This window comes from Salvia splendens, chromosome 10 (genome assembly GCF_004379255.2).
Source record: "Salvia splendens isolate huo1 chromosome 10, SspV2, whole genome shotgun sequence".
NCBI lineage: Eukaryota > Viridiplantae > Streptophyta > Magnoliopsida > Lamiales > Lamiaceae > Salvia > Salvia splendens.
In genome coordinates this window covers 26,682,691-26,697,547 of record NC_056041.1, presented here as the reverse complement: position 1 = coordinate 26,697,547, position 14,857 = coordinate 26,682,691, and the positions used below count along the sequence as shown (strand labels likewise).

At 40.0% G+C, this 14,857-nt stretch overlaps 2 protein-coding genes and 1 long non-coding RNA gene across 3 annotated transcripts; 1 reads left to right on the top strand and 2 right to left on the bottom strand.

Annotated features, from left to right (window-relative positions):
* The first annotated feature begins 3,231 nt into the window (after window positions 1–3,231).
* LOC121753245 lies at window positions 3,232–6,124 on the top strand. Its single transcript, XM_042148464.1, has 4 exons — window positions 3,232–3,675; window positions 4,022–4,119; window positions 5,686–5,754; window positions 5,835–6,124. Exons 1-3 carry the CDS (start codon window positions 3,438–3,440, stop codon window positions 5,737–5,739), a joined length of 390 nt encoding a protein of 129 aa, XP_042004398.1. The 5' UTR covers window positions 3,232–3,437; the 3' UTR covers window positions 5,740–5,754; window positions 5,835–6,124.
* A 1,389-nt stretch (window positions 6,125–7,513) lies between these two features.
* On the bottom strand, window positions 7,514–8,364 carry LOC121751315. The gene is made up of 2 exons (XR_006040054.1): window positions 8,085–8,364; window positions 7,514–7,780 (listed from the first exon to the last, which is right to left on the bottom strand). It is a non-coding gene; the product is annotated as an uncharacterized LOC121751315 (long non-coding RNA).
* Window positions 8,365–13,000: 4,636 nt separating this feature from the next.
* LOC121752852 (putative nuclease HARBI1) lies at window positions 13,001–14,166 on the bottom strand. Its single transcript, XM_042147941.1, has 3 exons — window positions 13,828–14,166; window positions 13,534–13,759; window positions 13,001–13,467 (listed from the first exon to the last, which is right to left on the bottom strand). Exons 1-3 carry the CDS (start codon window positions 14,164–14,166, stop codon window positions 13,001–13,003), a joined length of 1,032 nt encoding a protein of 343 aa, XP_042003875.1.
* Window positions 14,167–14,857: the final 691 nt, after the last annotated feature.

Sequence of the window (14,857 nt, the reverse complement as noted above, 5' to 3'; positions counted from 1 at the left end):
AGTAAGATAGAAAAATTAGAAATAATATTATTTCTATTTTAGAAAGTATTTTAGTTTTAGTGGTATAACAAAAAACGTTTCAATTTTATTGAGAAAAATGATACTTCCTCCGCCCCACAAGAATTTGCACTTTTTTCATTTTTAGTTCGTTTCATAATAATATGCACTTTCTATTTTTGAGAATTATTCTCTTTGTGATGAGATGTGACCAATTCTTCATTAACAATACTCTAACTACTTTTTCTCTCTACATCTCTATTACTTTACCAATTTGCATTAAAATCCGTGCCAAATAAAAAGTGCATATTCTTTTGGAACTGATGGGGTAAAAGTATGATTAACGCCGCGGCCCGGCCCGCGGCTTGGCGTGTTGGAGGGGAGCGAGACACATCTCAGGCTGCGCTGGTGATGGAGGAGAGTCCCGAGGCCGCGCCTGATTGCGTCTCGGCACGACGCCGCAATTCATTTTTTTAAAATCAATTTTTTTTTGAGTTGTTGCACATACATACCTTCATATTTGCTGAGGAGATGAATAGTTGACGGAAATGGAAGTAGAGAAATAAAATGAAAAAGAGAGGGGAAGAAGATGAGATGACTCTGTGGGGGAAGAGAGAAGGGGAAGAAGAGAAATGAGAAAATTTTAGGGTTTAATATACATATGTAATAGGCTGGACTTTATTTCAATTTTATGTATTTAAGTATTTGTTCAATTTTAATGGGCTGACTTTTTTAATGTATTTTTTTAATTTTGAATTTTTATGTTCGTAATTTTTAATATCCAAATGAAGAATGAATTTTTTATGTTATAATTATGAATAGTGCAATTTAGTAGTTAAGGTCTGTATGAGAACTAATTATGGGTTGGCCTTGAACATTAGGGCAATAATAACGTGGAGGGGACTTGGGGTCTATAATTATGATCTAGGACGGGGTTAATGATGCTCTAAGAGCATCTCCAAAGGAGAATGGTAAATTGAGAAGATATATTTCTCATTTATCTTCTAAAAAATGCTATTATACCTTATTAAATAGTAATGGACTCCAACGACAGGTAAATTAAAAAGACAAACAAAATAACCAATTTTTACATTTTCTATAAAGAAGAGGTAAAAATACCTTCTTCAAATGAAAGAATGTATAATACCTCATCAAATACCCTTTCTTTGGAGTATAAAATTTTATAAAAAAAAAGATAAATATAATAGTTATTTCTTTTTATCTCTCCATTTACCATCTCCTTTGAGATGCTCTAAGGCCATCCACTACGTTGTCTCTATACCGCCCCTTAAACCGTCTCTTAACTACTATTTGAGCACTATTTGAGGGCCCCACTGTCCTTTTTTCCTCCATCCCTTAACTAAGGGACGAAACCTGCAACGCTCCGTCTCTTAACCGTCTCTATACCGTCCCTTAATTACTATTCATTCAATTTCATTTAGATTTTTTTTTTCTACCCAATTCAATTTAAAAAACACACTTTATTAAAAACCACACTTTAATAAAAAAAACACACAAACTAAATAAACACACAAAATAAAAAAGACACAAAATAAAAAAACACACAAAATAAAAAAAAACTACTCCGCCGGCGAATCATCCTCTGGAGCCGGTCGAGGTTTAGGGGGTGTCGGAAGGTCAAGTTGTGCTGCCATAGCAACAATTCCGTTCCACCAGGCCGTGAATTGGGCGTACGGGAAGTAGGAAGTGTCCGCCATTGTGGCGGTCATGTACGCCACCATAAGTGTGTCCGAGCCTCCCCGCGAGCCCGAGGCCGGCTGGCTTGATTCGCCTCGGCCCTTCCTTCCTTGCCCACGCGCGGATCCTCCAGCATCGCCGACCGTACCCGCAAACTCCCGGGATTCAGCCTCAGGTTGGCTGATGCCATCGGTGTCACCACCAGACGAATATTGGCCACTCGCCGTATGCTTCGTGCGCTTCGAGGTTGAGCCCGAGCTGGAGCGGAAACCTCCGGCCCACCGTTCCTCGTCCTTGACGGCCTGCCAAACATCAACAAATCTGAATTGATGACCCTCATCCTGGTAGTAGGCGCGCAAAGCGGACATCAAAATGTCGGTGGCCGTGGCGCCGCTTTGGTAGCGCGCCTCTTCAGTCGAGTAGATGCCGCAGAATTTTTTGATCTGTCGGTCGACTCGGTCAAAGTGAGAGCGGAGCATTTTAACTTTGCGCTTGCGGGAGCCTTTCGGCTTTATCTGGTGGTAGACCTCGCAGACCTTTTCCCAGAAACACTTCCAGGTTTGTTGATTCCCGACGATGGGATCGTACGAGACCGTGATCCAGGCGTTGTACACGGCCATCGTTTCGAAGTTGCTGTACGGATGCCAGCCAAGATCCTCTTCTTTTTCTTCCTCCTCGTCTCGCCCGCCTGGGGTTGTACACCGCCAGTGCCACCTCCACCGCCTCAGCCATCTCCACCGCCAGTGCCACCTCCACCGCCTCGGACACCTCCACCGCCAATGCCACCGGGAAAATCCTCCCGGATCTGGGATAATCCCTGCGAATACCGCGTGGCGGAGGGACGAACATATGCATCAAGGTCAAAATTGGGTGGTTGGTACCCCCCGGCGTCGCCGAACCCTGAGTCCCAGGGGTTGACGAACCTCCACCGCCCAATGTGTTGATCATGGTCTCCCAATCGCCGAACGCGTTGAGATCCCATCCGCCGGAGCCGGAACCGCCGTAGTTGCCGTCGCCGTCGCCGGACATCTTGAGTTGGTTTATGAAAATTTGAGAGAAAATTTGAGAGAAAATTTAGATGATATGAAGAATAGATGTGTAATTGTGTGTGAAATGAGGATGAGTTTAGGAGTATTTATAGAGTAAAAAAATTAATAAAAAATCAAAAAAATTATAAAAAAAAACAAAAAAACGGTATTATTACCGTTACAAATTTTTTTTTATTTAAATTTGATTTTTTTTTTAAAAATATTTATTGCGTCAGCACGCGACGACGCCCACTCGCGGGCCGGCGAGTGGGCGTCACGCACGACGCCGGGTTGCTCCACGTCGCCTCGGCGCGTGGCGAGACAGCCCGTCTCGTGGCTCGCCGGGACGAGACGCGGGACGAGACGGGACGAAGTGGAGGCTGCAACGCGTCGCGCCGACGTCCCGTCTCGCCGGGACGAGACGCGAGACGCCGGCGAGACCCGTAGTGGATGGTCTAATAAATTTTAAATAAAGGCAAGAGGGTATCTGTAACAGGGGAGCATTTTATCACACTCCAAAGACGACAGTTCACTTTACTTCCTTTAGAAAAAAAACACACACACAGTAAAGTAGAAAAAGCAGAGCAACCTTCTTCCAATCTACGCTAAATCTACTCTCGTTTCGCTTCTGCGCCTTGTCTGAAAAAAAGGGGAAAAGTTAAAAGACGGCGGAAGAAAGAATTCCGCTCTCTCAATTTGGCAATCGAATTAAAAATGGCAATGAAGAGTGAATCAGGTACTCCGCCGCCGAGGATCGGGAAGATCGGGCCTTACACGGTGTTCACGACGCCTCCCGCCACCCCGAATGCAGAGCCCAAGCGGGAATCTCCACCTCCGCTTCACTTCCAAGCTCACTCGCCGCCGCCTGTGATGGCTCCGCCTGCCCAATTCTACAAACAAAACCCTTCTTCTTTTACTTTCTTCTCAGACGCTCTAGCCAAGCTTCAAAATGGTACTACTATCATTTACCTTTTTTTTTGCCCTTCATTTTTAATTTACTTATGCAATTATGTAACACAAATATTAGGATTAGTCCAATACAAACTTTAAATATTGTAACAATTTTAAATTATGATCAGGACCATTAGAAATGTCAACAGATGACAAAATACTATCAACTGTTGATGCTGTGTTCACAATGTATTGACATCAAAATTTTGAAATTTTACAATGTGTTGAGGAGTTTGTACGATATATAAAGATCGCATTTTATCACCGTCTCACAAATATCTAGGTGTCAAATGTGCATTGGTAACTTTAACGATTTCATTTGAGTTTGATTTGATTTATATTTGCAGCGCATGCGAGTTTGGACGAGCATGTTGCACACTGGTTTGGCTTGAATCAGTCAAAATATCAGTGGGCATTGGATAATTACTATGAAAGCAATGGAAAGGTAAACTTTGTGTTTGTGAGGGTTTCATATATTTTGTCCACTTGATGTTTAGTTACTTTTGAATTTTTTGGGTGTTTTCTGAAACTATCCCTCTACTTAAATATGCATTTCATCAATTGGGGGAAAGGAAAGTTTAGATTTTTATTCTTGTCAAGGTTGAAAGTTTAGTTCTTTGTGGAAGAATCGGCTGAATTGATTTGTATTGGGTAAGCTGGTTATGTTTGCGGGGTCGGGAGTTACTGAAAGATTAAAAGGAAGAAATCAGGATGAACTCATTTTGTTCTCGTTGGGGTAAGAGGCGACTACAGCTTTAGCTGCCGGAGAAAGAGTGCACTTTGAAGATGATAGTGTAGGAAAACATAGCTTATTTGCATAATCTGGTGAAAATTATTCTTTTCAAGCTAATGGTGTAGTGAAAATTATTCTTTTCCAGCTTATTAATAAATTATGTGCCTGCTTGTCATTCTTTTAATAAATGTTCGACTTATTGTTGAGGATAGATGGTTTAGCGATGTTGCGGAATTTTTAATACCACGTGCATGTTTGGTAGGGATGTTAAGATAACACAAGATAATTAGAGTAAGAAGGGCTTTAAGTGCCTAATGTTGGCCTCATCTTATCTACCAAACAATCAATAAGCCCATATAACTCGTATATTTTGGCCTTATCTAGGCTACCAAACAAGCACTATATGAGTAAGAGGTTGCTTAGATTGTATCTTTTCTTTTTGACCTGATCTCCTCCAATCTCTTCTTGGAATGAACTTCTATCTATTCTCTTTTTCAGATCTTCCTTGCTAGTTCTTGTTGGCTTTTTTTTGGTAGGGGGGATACATATAACTTTCCCAAGGATATATTATACCTAGCTAGTTCCCTTGTATCTTGTTCAGAAAAAGAACTTATAGTGAGAATAAGAAAAAGAAGATGGAATTATATTTGACTCTTTTGGGCCATCAATTTGGGACAATATCTGGTCTATAAGTATTATCTAACTGAAAAAACTCACATCGTGCCGGTGGAAAATCATGTCTGGTCCTCTCTGCTGCTCGAGTATATGAATCCCCTCGATACTTTCCTCAACGTATTGCTAACTAACAATCCAAAAAACTTGAGACCTCATTACATTCCTTAACCTATTTCTAACAATCGAAAAAACCTTCTATCTTCTAAATTTTTCATCTAAGACCATGTTTGGTAGGGTAGATAACTCATCCAGGAATGGAATTCTATGAACAAGAATGACCATCATATCCCTAGATGAGTTATCTACCCTACCAAACATGCTTCATATCTTGTGATAACACAATAAGAAAGTTGATGTTTCGAAACTTTTAATTTGATCGAGATGCCTGGGTGAGTAATAGGTTACCATTCACTAAAGTTTAGGTCGGTTGTTTCAGGGTCTGATGATAGTATTCTCAATAGCTCAATTGTCTCTCATCAATCGATGTACTTGCATGTAGCAAGGCATTTTCCAGAGAGTTTTCTTTGTGGTTTAAGAATAAACTGCCAACTCAAACACATTCAGTGAAAAATCTTACCCTTTGTCACATGACGTCGATTGCAGAATCCGAACGAGGCAAAACCACAGGTTAAACCGAGCAAAACGCAGAATGTGTGATGCGCTAACAAGCAGGTAAGATTTCGATTAACTTTCTCCCTGAGCTTGTACTGTACTAAACTTGCCCCCCTGATCTTGGAATTTTATTTTTGCAGCCAAGTTGGACAAATTTCATTTCTAAATTGAATGAAATTTGGGGTACTAAATTACAAATTGGTCACAGTTTTTGTGGGAAATTCTGGCAATGTGTACCAGTACCTACTATACTACTACTAGTGTCTCTACCTAACTGTTATTGTTCATGATCTAGCAACCTATGTGTGATACTACTATGTTGTGGCTATTTTGTTAGTCTGCAGATAAAATTTGTTTCTGTTAATTTATGTTGTAAAACTAATAATAGTAGTTGGCAATTTGTAATACCAAGTGCCTACTTTTTGTTCAATTGTACCTTTCAATCTGTTCATGATTTTGTTATACATGAAATGGTGATCTGCTACAGTCACCAATTACGAGTTTTATTTTAGCCTGAAGTAGGAGTGACGTTTGATTAAACAACCTGAACTTGATATAACATAACTTTCAAACTTTGTTTATACTTTTTTTCTTTTTCTTCTTCTTGTAAATAATATAGTATGTCAAAAATGATCGATGTGCAAGTTCAACATTTTTGTTATGATCATTTGAATTTTAGGTCTTGTTTTAAAGAGTATTTTTATCCTATGCTTAGTCTCTTATATTTCCTCCTGTCCTATAGAAATAAACACTTTTAAGGACATCAATTTTAATACGTAATTAATAAAATAAAAAGAATTAAAAAATAAAGCCCATATTATTATATTTGCCACTTGGTAATTTTTGGCCACGTATTTTTCTTTTCTGTTAAAAGTTTTATGCATTGATGTATAGATTTTGAAACAAAAATGCAAAAGTTCAGAAAGCATTCCAGGGTAAAATTTGTTTCACATCATTTTCTACATTATTAGTATCTTATGTGCCAAAACTCATAAAATCCAATCACTAGGAAAGACTAAGATTACAATGTAAAGCATGTGGAGGGAGTGGCCTTTGTTTGCATAAAGATTAGGGGAAAAAATAGACATGAATTTAAAACATTGGATTAATTAGATCACATGTAAGAATGATTAGCTTAGAAGTAAATGTCCCCTCTCATAATTACAGTTCAAACTATTCGATTTAAACATTAATTGTCCGTTTGAAGATAATAATGAATGATGATTGTGATCTGCCTTCCAAATCAACCAACCCCATGTTTGTATGTCTCTCCTCTTCTAGAAATTCATAAACCAGACAAAGAACCAGTCCTCAAACATCTTTTCAATTTAAAAACTACTCCCTCCGTCCGCGAATAAGAGTCCCGTTTTGCCATTTTAGTCAGTCCGCGAATAGGATTCTCGGTTCACTTTTACCATAAATGATAATATGGTCCCACCTTCCATTAACTCATTCCACACACATTTCATTTAAAACTAATATATATAAGTGAGACCCCTATTCCACTATTTTTTTTCTACTCACTTTTCTTAACATTTCTTAAAACCCATGCCCCTAAGAAATGGGACTCCTAATGATGGACGGAGGGAGGTATGTTACACTAAGCCAAATACAAACCTTACTAAAAGGTAAAATCTCACTAAAAGAGTTTCACATATATCTAAGATCTTGCTCTTTAGCTATGCAGAAATCACTACTTAGATCTTCACATTTTGAGTTTTAGCATACCATTGGAGATGATCCAACTACATAGTTTCTTATCCTGTGTCAACAGCTCAGCGCATGTATAGAAAAGAAATATAGCACCAACAAACTTAACTATAGAGACACAAAATTTAGATTATTTATACATGTACACTGTCACAATTTACAGAAACACAAACACAATGGATACAAAAGAGAACATCGAAGCAACGAAGAACAGAGAGGTATATGTACAGTGTTATGAGAGTGGCAAAACATAGCTAGACGGGAGGTATGTTGGCAAAGGAGAATCCTTTGTAACCTTTGTACGCATAGTATGCAATCCGTGTATAGTAGAATCCGGGAAGGAATAAAATTCCACCTAGTATGGCGAAAAAAGTCCCTGCAAACACAGATCAATATCGAGCCAGTGGATAAGGGAACATGGTGAAATGGATCAAAGAAAACAAAATGTAATGGTGTAATACAAAAATAGATCAGGGAGTTGGGCTATATAGTCTCTCCATCAACGAGCATTAAGCCGAGAGACGAAGGGATTAGCAGAAGACAGAAAACGATAAAAGCAGCTACACCAATCATCAATGCTCAATAGTTACATATCAATCATAACATCGACATAAACAGCTTCTAATCTTACAATACAAAGTCCAATCAACAAACTTATAGCCCCATACACTAGATCAAACCTAGACGAGTTTCAAGATTTTGCCGTTGACATATCCACGCAAGGAAGAGATCACAATATGACTCTGAACATTCATATTGTAAACAGCCTCAAATTTCCCACATTCAAATCTCTTGCATAGGGAAAAGACTAACAATGAGCTAATGTATCAGTAATTAAGGGAAGAGTTTCCCATATTGCAATCGTAAACTTTTGTGTGTGTGTGAATCTTGAGTGTATGTGTGTTTGATCGGAGAGTATTGAGAGAGTAATTTTGGAGAAAAGAAATTTTATTGAATGGAATGAAATTGCCGAGCGAGCGACAAAACAACAAACTAACTGCTATTTAAAACTAAACTAGCTAACGGTCGAAAGCATCGAACGGTCAGAATTCAATCTCCCATGATCTCGCAATCCGACGGCTCCTGAAGGGTTTCAGCTCGCCAGATAGATTCTCATTTGATCCAGCTCGATTTTCAGTGAATTCATCACCCAATTTACAAACTCCACCTTGATGATAACACTGCCAATCAGCTGACCTTCTTAAGGTTTATGAAATTCATGCACGACTCCAGCTTTGCTCTTGGTATCGGCTTTGTCAACATATCTGCCGGATTATCTGCTGTGTCGACCTTGAATATCCTTATTTCTCCATCTTCAATCCTTTCCCGAATGAAGTGTAGAAGCACATCAATGTGTTTGCTCCTCTCATGATACACCTGATGTTTAGCCAAGCATAGTGCACTATTGTTGTCACATCCTATGCTTACAGACTCTTGAATTATTCCAAAGTCCCCCAACATTCCTCTCAGCCATGAGCTTTCCTTGACAGCTGATGTTAGTGCCATAAACTCAGCCTCTGTGGTGGACAACGCAACCACAGATTGTAAACCACTCTTCCAGCTTACAATTGAACCATAGAGTGTAAATAGATACCCTGATAGGGATCTTCTTGTGTCCAGATTCCCAGCAAAATCTGAGTCACTCCACCCCATCAATGCATCTCCTGTATATTCAGCTCCACCATCAAACAAGATCCCATAATCAGTGGCTCCTTTCAAGTATCTCATCAACCACTTTAATGCGGACCAGTGTTCTTTTCCATAGCTGGTCATATACCTGCTTGTCACTGATATAGCTTGAGCAACATCTGGCCGGGTACAAATCATGGCATACATTATGCTACCAATGATGTTAGCATATGGTATTCTCTGCATCTCTTTCTCCTCAGCCTCTGATTTTGGACTTTGCTCTGTTGTCAGCTTGTAGTGTTGTCCCATTGGTACAACCACCTTCTTGGTACCATCCATCTTGAATTTCTTCAATAGTTTGGACACATACTCAGCTTGATTCAGCCATATCTGTCTGCTCTCTCTTCTTCTCACAACAGACATCCCCAAAATCCTTCTAGCAGGTCCCAAATCCTTCATTTCAAAAGCCTTGCTGAGATCATCTTTCACTTTCTGGACTTCAATCATATTTGTTCCAGCTAGCAACATATCATCCACATACAAGAGTAAGTAAGCAACTGCAACTCCACCTACACTCTTGATATATACACATTCATCATAGGATGATCTCAGAAAACCAGATTTCACCATATGTTGGTTGAACTTCATGTGCCACTGTCGGCTGGCTTGTTTCAGGCCATAAATGCTTCTCTTCAGCAAGCATACCTTGTTCTCATCTCCATGCTTCACAAAGCCTTTAGGTTGATCCATATATATAGTCTCCTTTAGCTCACCATGTAGAAAGGCTGTTTTTACATCTAATTGTTCCAATTCCCAGTTCTTCTTAGCCACTATTGCTAGAAGAACTCTGATTGAAGTATGTTTGACTACAGGGGAAAACACTTCATCATAGTCAACACCATATTCTTGTGTAAAACCCCTTGCAACCAGCCTAGCCTTATGCCTCACCTTTTCACCCTCTGCGCCCTCTATTTTCCTTTTGAAAATCCACTTGCAGCTCACTATCTTCCTTCCATCAGGCCTTTCCACCAGCACCCAAGTTCCATTCTTCAATAGGGAATCAATTTCATCAATCATTGCCTTCATCCATTTTCCCCAATCCCTGCTGTTTTCTGCCTCCTCATAGGTGCTAGGTTCAGAGTAATCCACTTCCTCAGCAGCTATCAAGCAGAAAAATAGATACTCTGCATCAGAATATTTTCTTGATGGTTTCAGATTCCTCCTAGCTCTATCTCGAGCTAACTTCCAGCTGTTTTCAATCTCAGGGTTAGTCTGATGAGCTGGTTGAGGTGTATGCAGATTCTCAGATGCATCAGCTTCTCCAATCTGCTCAGATGTCTGGACTCCTTGGTTCTCCACCTCAAACTCAGTGATCTCAGAACTATTCAGTCTTACAGCCACATCTTGCCTTTTCTTGAAAGGCATATCAGTTTCCCAGAACACAACATCTCTTGAAATGACAATTTTCTCATTTCTTGGCTCAATGCTCCATAGTCTATAGCCCTTTACTCCAGGCTGATAGCCTAACATGATGCATTTTATAGCTCTTGGCTCAAGCTTACCTTGCTTAACATGTGCAAAAGCCTTGCAGCCAAAAATCCTCAAGTGCTCATAACTGCATTTCCTACCATACCATCTGTTGTCAGGCACATCTCCATTTAGACTTGAGGTGGGGCATTTATTCATCAATACAACTCCTGTAGAAGCTGCTTCTGCCCAAAACCGCTTCTCCAAACCAGAAGATATTAACATGCATCTTGTTCTCTCCAAAATAGTGCGGTTTGCTCTCTCTGCCACACCATTTTGTTGTGGATTGAGAGGGACAGTTCTATGTCTCTTAATTCCTCTCAATTTACAAAAAACATCAAATTCTTTTGACAGGTATTCCAGACCATTGTCTGTTCTCAAACAACCCAAAGTGGTGTTCTTTTCTGCCTCCACTTCTAGACACCATTCTCTGAATTTAGTGAATGCTTCTGACTTCTCCCTCAATATGAATATCCATATCTTTCTTGAATAATCATCTATGATGCTCATGTAGTATCTTCCACCTCCAATTGATTTAACTTGAGATGGACCCCACAAGTCACTGTGAGCATAATCTAGTGGCTTTGTGGATGTGTGAATGGCCTTTGGATAGCTCAATTTCTTTGCCTTTCCCAATATACATTCTTCACACCTAACTGAATCATCATCTTCTGTCTCATCACATTGAATAAGTCCCTTCTTCACCATTTCTTTCACAGTCCCAATGGCTGGATGGCCAAGTCTAGAGTGCCACAACCCCATGCTTTCAGTAACAAGAACATGTGTCCCATTCTCTGCATTTCTTTGAACAGTTGCTGTCATATAATATAGGCTTCCCCTCCTTTCTGCTTTCATCAGTGTTTTTCCTGCTTTACTGATAGTCATTACTCCAGCCTCAGACACAAATCTGCATCCTCTTCTCTCAAGAAACCCCAAATATATCAAGTTCCTCTTGATTTCTGGAATGTATCTCACTGAAGTCAGTAGTATATGACAATTATCTCCAACTTTCAATCTGATAGTGCCAATTCCCTTAATTGCACACACTTGATTATTTCCCAGGACAACAGATCCTGATGCTTCCCTTAACTCTTCAAACCAAAACTGATTATGACTCATATGGAAGCTACAACCCGAGTCCATAATCCAAGATCCATCCTCCTTCTTGTCTGTAACATTTAGTGCCACTGGAAGTTCTGATTCATCTACTTCCTCGATAGAATTCACACCTTTTTCACCACTTTCTTGCTGCTTCCTCTTCCAAGCATAGCAATCTCTCTTCAAGTGGCCAGGTTTCTTGCACCAATGACAGGATCTTGTTTCCTTTTGATCATTCGGAGCAGGCTTTGGAGTATCACTGAATTTCTTGTATGGCTTCTTCCCCTTGAATTTCTTCACATTCAAGCTTTCACTGACTGAATTTCCTGACCTCAATTCATGACTCTGCAGCTCTTTTGATCTCAAAGCAGCCTGCACTTCAAGAAATGTCACAGTCTTCTCACGCCCATACAATATAGCATCACGGAGTTGATCATAACTAGATGGAAGCGCATTCAATAACAGAATCGCCTTGTCTTCATCGCCAATCGACACATCTATATTCTCCAGATCATCAATCGCCTCCAGATCATCAATCGCCTTGTCTTCATCAGTCATATCCTGGAGGAGAAACATGGAATATGAACTTTGTGTTGTTGGTATGTATTGGCTTGGTTCCCCTGTTTTTTGTTTGTTTCTTGTGGTAATATATTATGTGGGGTCTATGGAATATTACATTTCTGTGGTATTTTGTATGTATTTATGTATTGACTGTTGAATAAGTATTTCGGATGGGGTAGGTTGAATTAAATGTGGAAAGTTAAGCTGAAAAGCAAAAAACAAAGACCTAAACCAAGTTCGAATTACAATGACTAGGCCAAAATAGAAATTAACACCAGCCCATCCTAGTTTTATTCATATTTCATACCCGCCAATATGTTCTAATGTATGTAATCGAGCAACATGAAACCCATATTTTCCCTTCTGGTAAAACAACTGATTAAACATTCTACCTGCATTAGAATATCAAATCAATATTTCCAGCTCTTTCCCAATCAGAATCAGCTTAAACCAAGCTGCCATTCTTGCATCTATTAAATCTACATATCCAACTCACAAACACTCATATAAATACCAACAACAAGCTCTATAGCATAACTCAAACATTAAGCACATATAGTAGGTAACAAAAACAACTTAACAAGGCCCTTTTCTATATCAGACTAGTCATAAGATTACAAGAGAATGGAGCAACTTAAAATGCAAAAAATACAAGACTAGTCATAACAGGTCAAAGATACACCATTATTTTAAACACATTTTAAGGAAGCCAAATATAAAGCGACGAAAACAGAAATGTCTTGGTGCCTTGAGTCTAAACGTTACACTCCACACTCAATCATTACTGGTTTTGCCACATGTATTGGGCAAGGTCTTGACGCATTTGATTCCACTCCGCGGTTGATTCGACTGCATCGACATATTGGACCTGACTTAGATCCTCGTTGTCCGTAGGCTGCCCCCCGTCGCCTTCAATGCCATCGCCATCCATTTCTTGTTCCACTGGATCCACTTGCATTTCCCCTCTGACGTAATTGTGAAGAAGGAAGCAAGTCATTATGAGCCGGGTTTGTGTCTCAATTGGGTAGAAGCTCGCACTGCGTAGAATACCCCACCGCATCTTAAGGACGGCAAATGCCCGCTCGATTACGTTTCGAGCCATTGTATGGCGCATGTTGTATAGTTCTTTTGGACTACTCGGCCTCTGTGTCTGGGGCCCCCACTCTTTGAGATGGTACCTAACACCCTTGAAAGGCGTTAAGAAGCCTTCGCTATTAGCGTAGCCGTTGTCGCACAGGTAATAAGAACCTGTTCACACAAACATTTTACTATATGAAGAAAAACAAGAGTTTAAGGGAGCGTACTAAAACTGACCTCTACGGACTTTCAGTCCGTTTGGTCGAGTAACGGCGTCGCGAAGAACCCTGGAGTCAGCGACAGAGCCCTCCCATCCAGGTAAAACATAGACGAACCTAAGGAACCTATCACAGACGGCAAGTGTGTTTGTTGCAATCTGACCTTTTCGTGACCTATAACGAGGAGCATCGGCAGTGCTTACACGCACATTTATATAAGTCCCATCTAGTGCACCGAGGCACCCCTGAAACAAACAAAATAATCCTGACCCTCATCAAACAAACATAGATTATTCAAAGAAATACAGATTACCTTAAACCATTTCCATCGTGGATCATCACACGTGTCATCAACCGGTGTGGGCTCTACTAATAGGATACTATGAAGATGAATAACAGCTCGCATCACCTCGTGCATGTAATGGCTTACAGTATACCCAGACCTATTGAAATCGAAACCAACAATTCGAGTTTTCTTGTGGTGCGCAAGAGTGGCCAGAAACATTGCTGTCTGCTCCTCGACATGGACGTATCTCTGATCAACCATCCCACACCTATCGCGGAGAATGCGACATAACCGGCCAAATGCATTGCGGTCCATTCGGAGATTGCTGATGCAATCTCCGTCGGTAACGCCAAACAGTCGATCCATGTGCCTCACTTGAGCAGGAATTTTTTCAGTCAGACTGTATGTAATAGGTGCACGGTCATCACTTGCACTATTGGCAAGTCCATAACAGTACGGACCATGTTATAGATCGTGAATAAGTTTTGTTGTTGGGTACGGACGATATCCTCGAGCATACTAACAACAGTCTCGGTCTCCTTCCGTTTTCGCTGTCTGTTGTTATCCATCCTATACAAAGGGGTGGTTGGAGATTCAGATGACATCTATGATGGTTCATAATAAAACATGAATATCATCAAATGTCATCAGAGTATCATGTTGCTTGCACTAACATAAACAAACAGAACAAACACACATTGAACAAGCAAACACAAATATGGCATCACCCGCCAATATAACAACTCAAATTATGACAACAAACAACTGACTCGGGAACACAAACATATTGAAACCCACAGCTAAAATGGTAACAACCACATATACAAATGTAACAGCCAATAAATGAAGTATTTGACAAAAATCGATCTGCCAAGGCAAATTGAGGAAATAATCTTAAACAATCCTTATGAAAACACAGTCCCAAACCAGGAGGGAGAGAGGGTTACCTGAAGAAAAATCGAGATTCGCTGCGTTGCGATGATAACTTCGCACAATCAGACCAAAACTGTGAAAATTAAAGAAAAAAGAAAAATTAGCAAACAATGCAACAACTGTG

Excerpts from the sequence above, each read along its gene's own strand:
- LOC121753245 (XM_042148464.1), top strand. The coding sequence starts at position 3,438 with ATGGCAATGAAGAGTGAATCAGGTACTCCGCCGCCGAGGATCGGGAAG. Across the intron at positions 3,676-4,021 it reads TCTAGCCAAGCTTCAAAATG|CGCATGCGAGTTTGGACGAG; the intron begins GTACTACTATCA and ends TTATATTTGCAG. Across the intron at positions 4,120-5,685 it reads ACTATGAAAGCAATGGAAAG|AATCCGAACGAGGCAAAACC; the intron begins GTAAACTTTGTG and ends CGTCGATTGCAG.
- LOC121752852 (XM_042147941.1), bottom strand. The coding sequence starts at position 14,166 with ATGGATCGACTGTTTGGCGTTACCGACGGAGATTGCATCAGCAATCTC. Across the intron at positions 13,760-13,827 it reads CACGATGGAAATGGTTTAAG|GGGTGCCTCGGTGCACTAGA; the intron begins GTAATCTGTATT and ends TGTTTGTTTCAG. Across the intron at positions 13,468-13,533 it reads CGGACTGAAAGTCCGTAGAG|GTTCTTATTACCTGTGCGAC; the intron begins GTCAGTTTTAGT and ends TTGTGTGAACAG.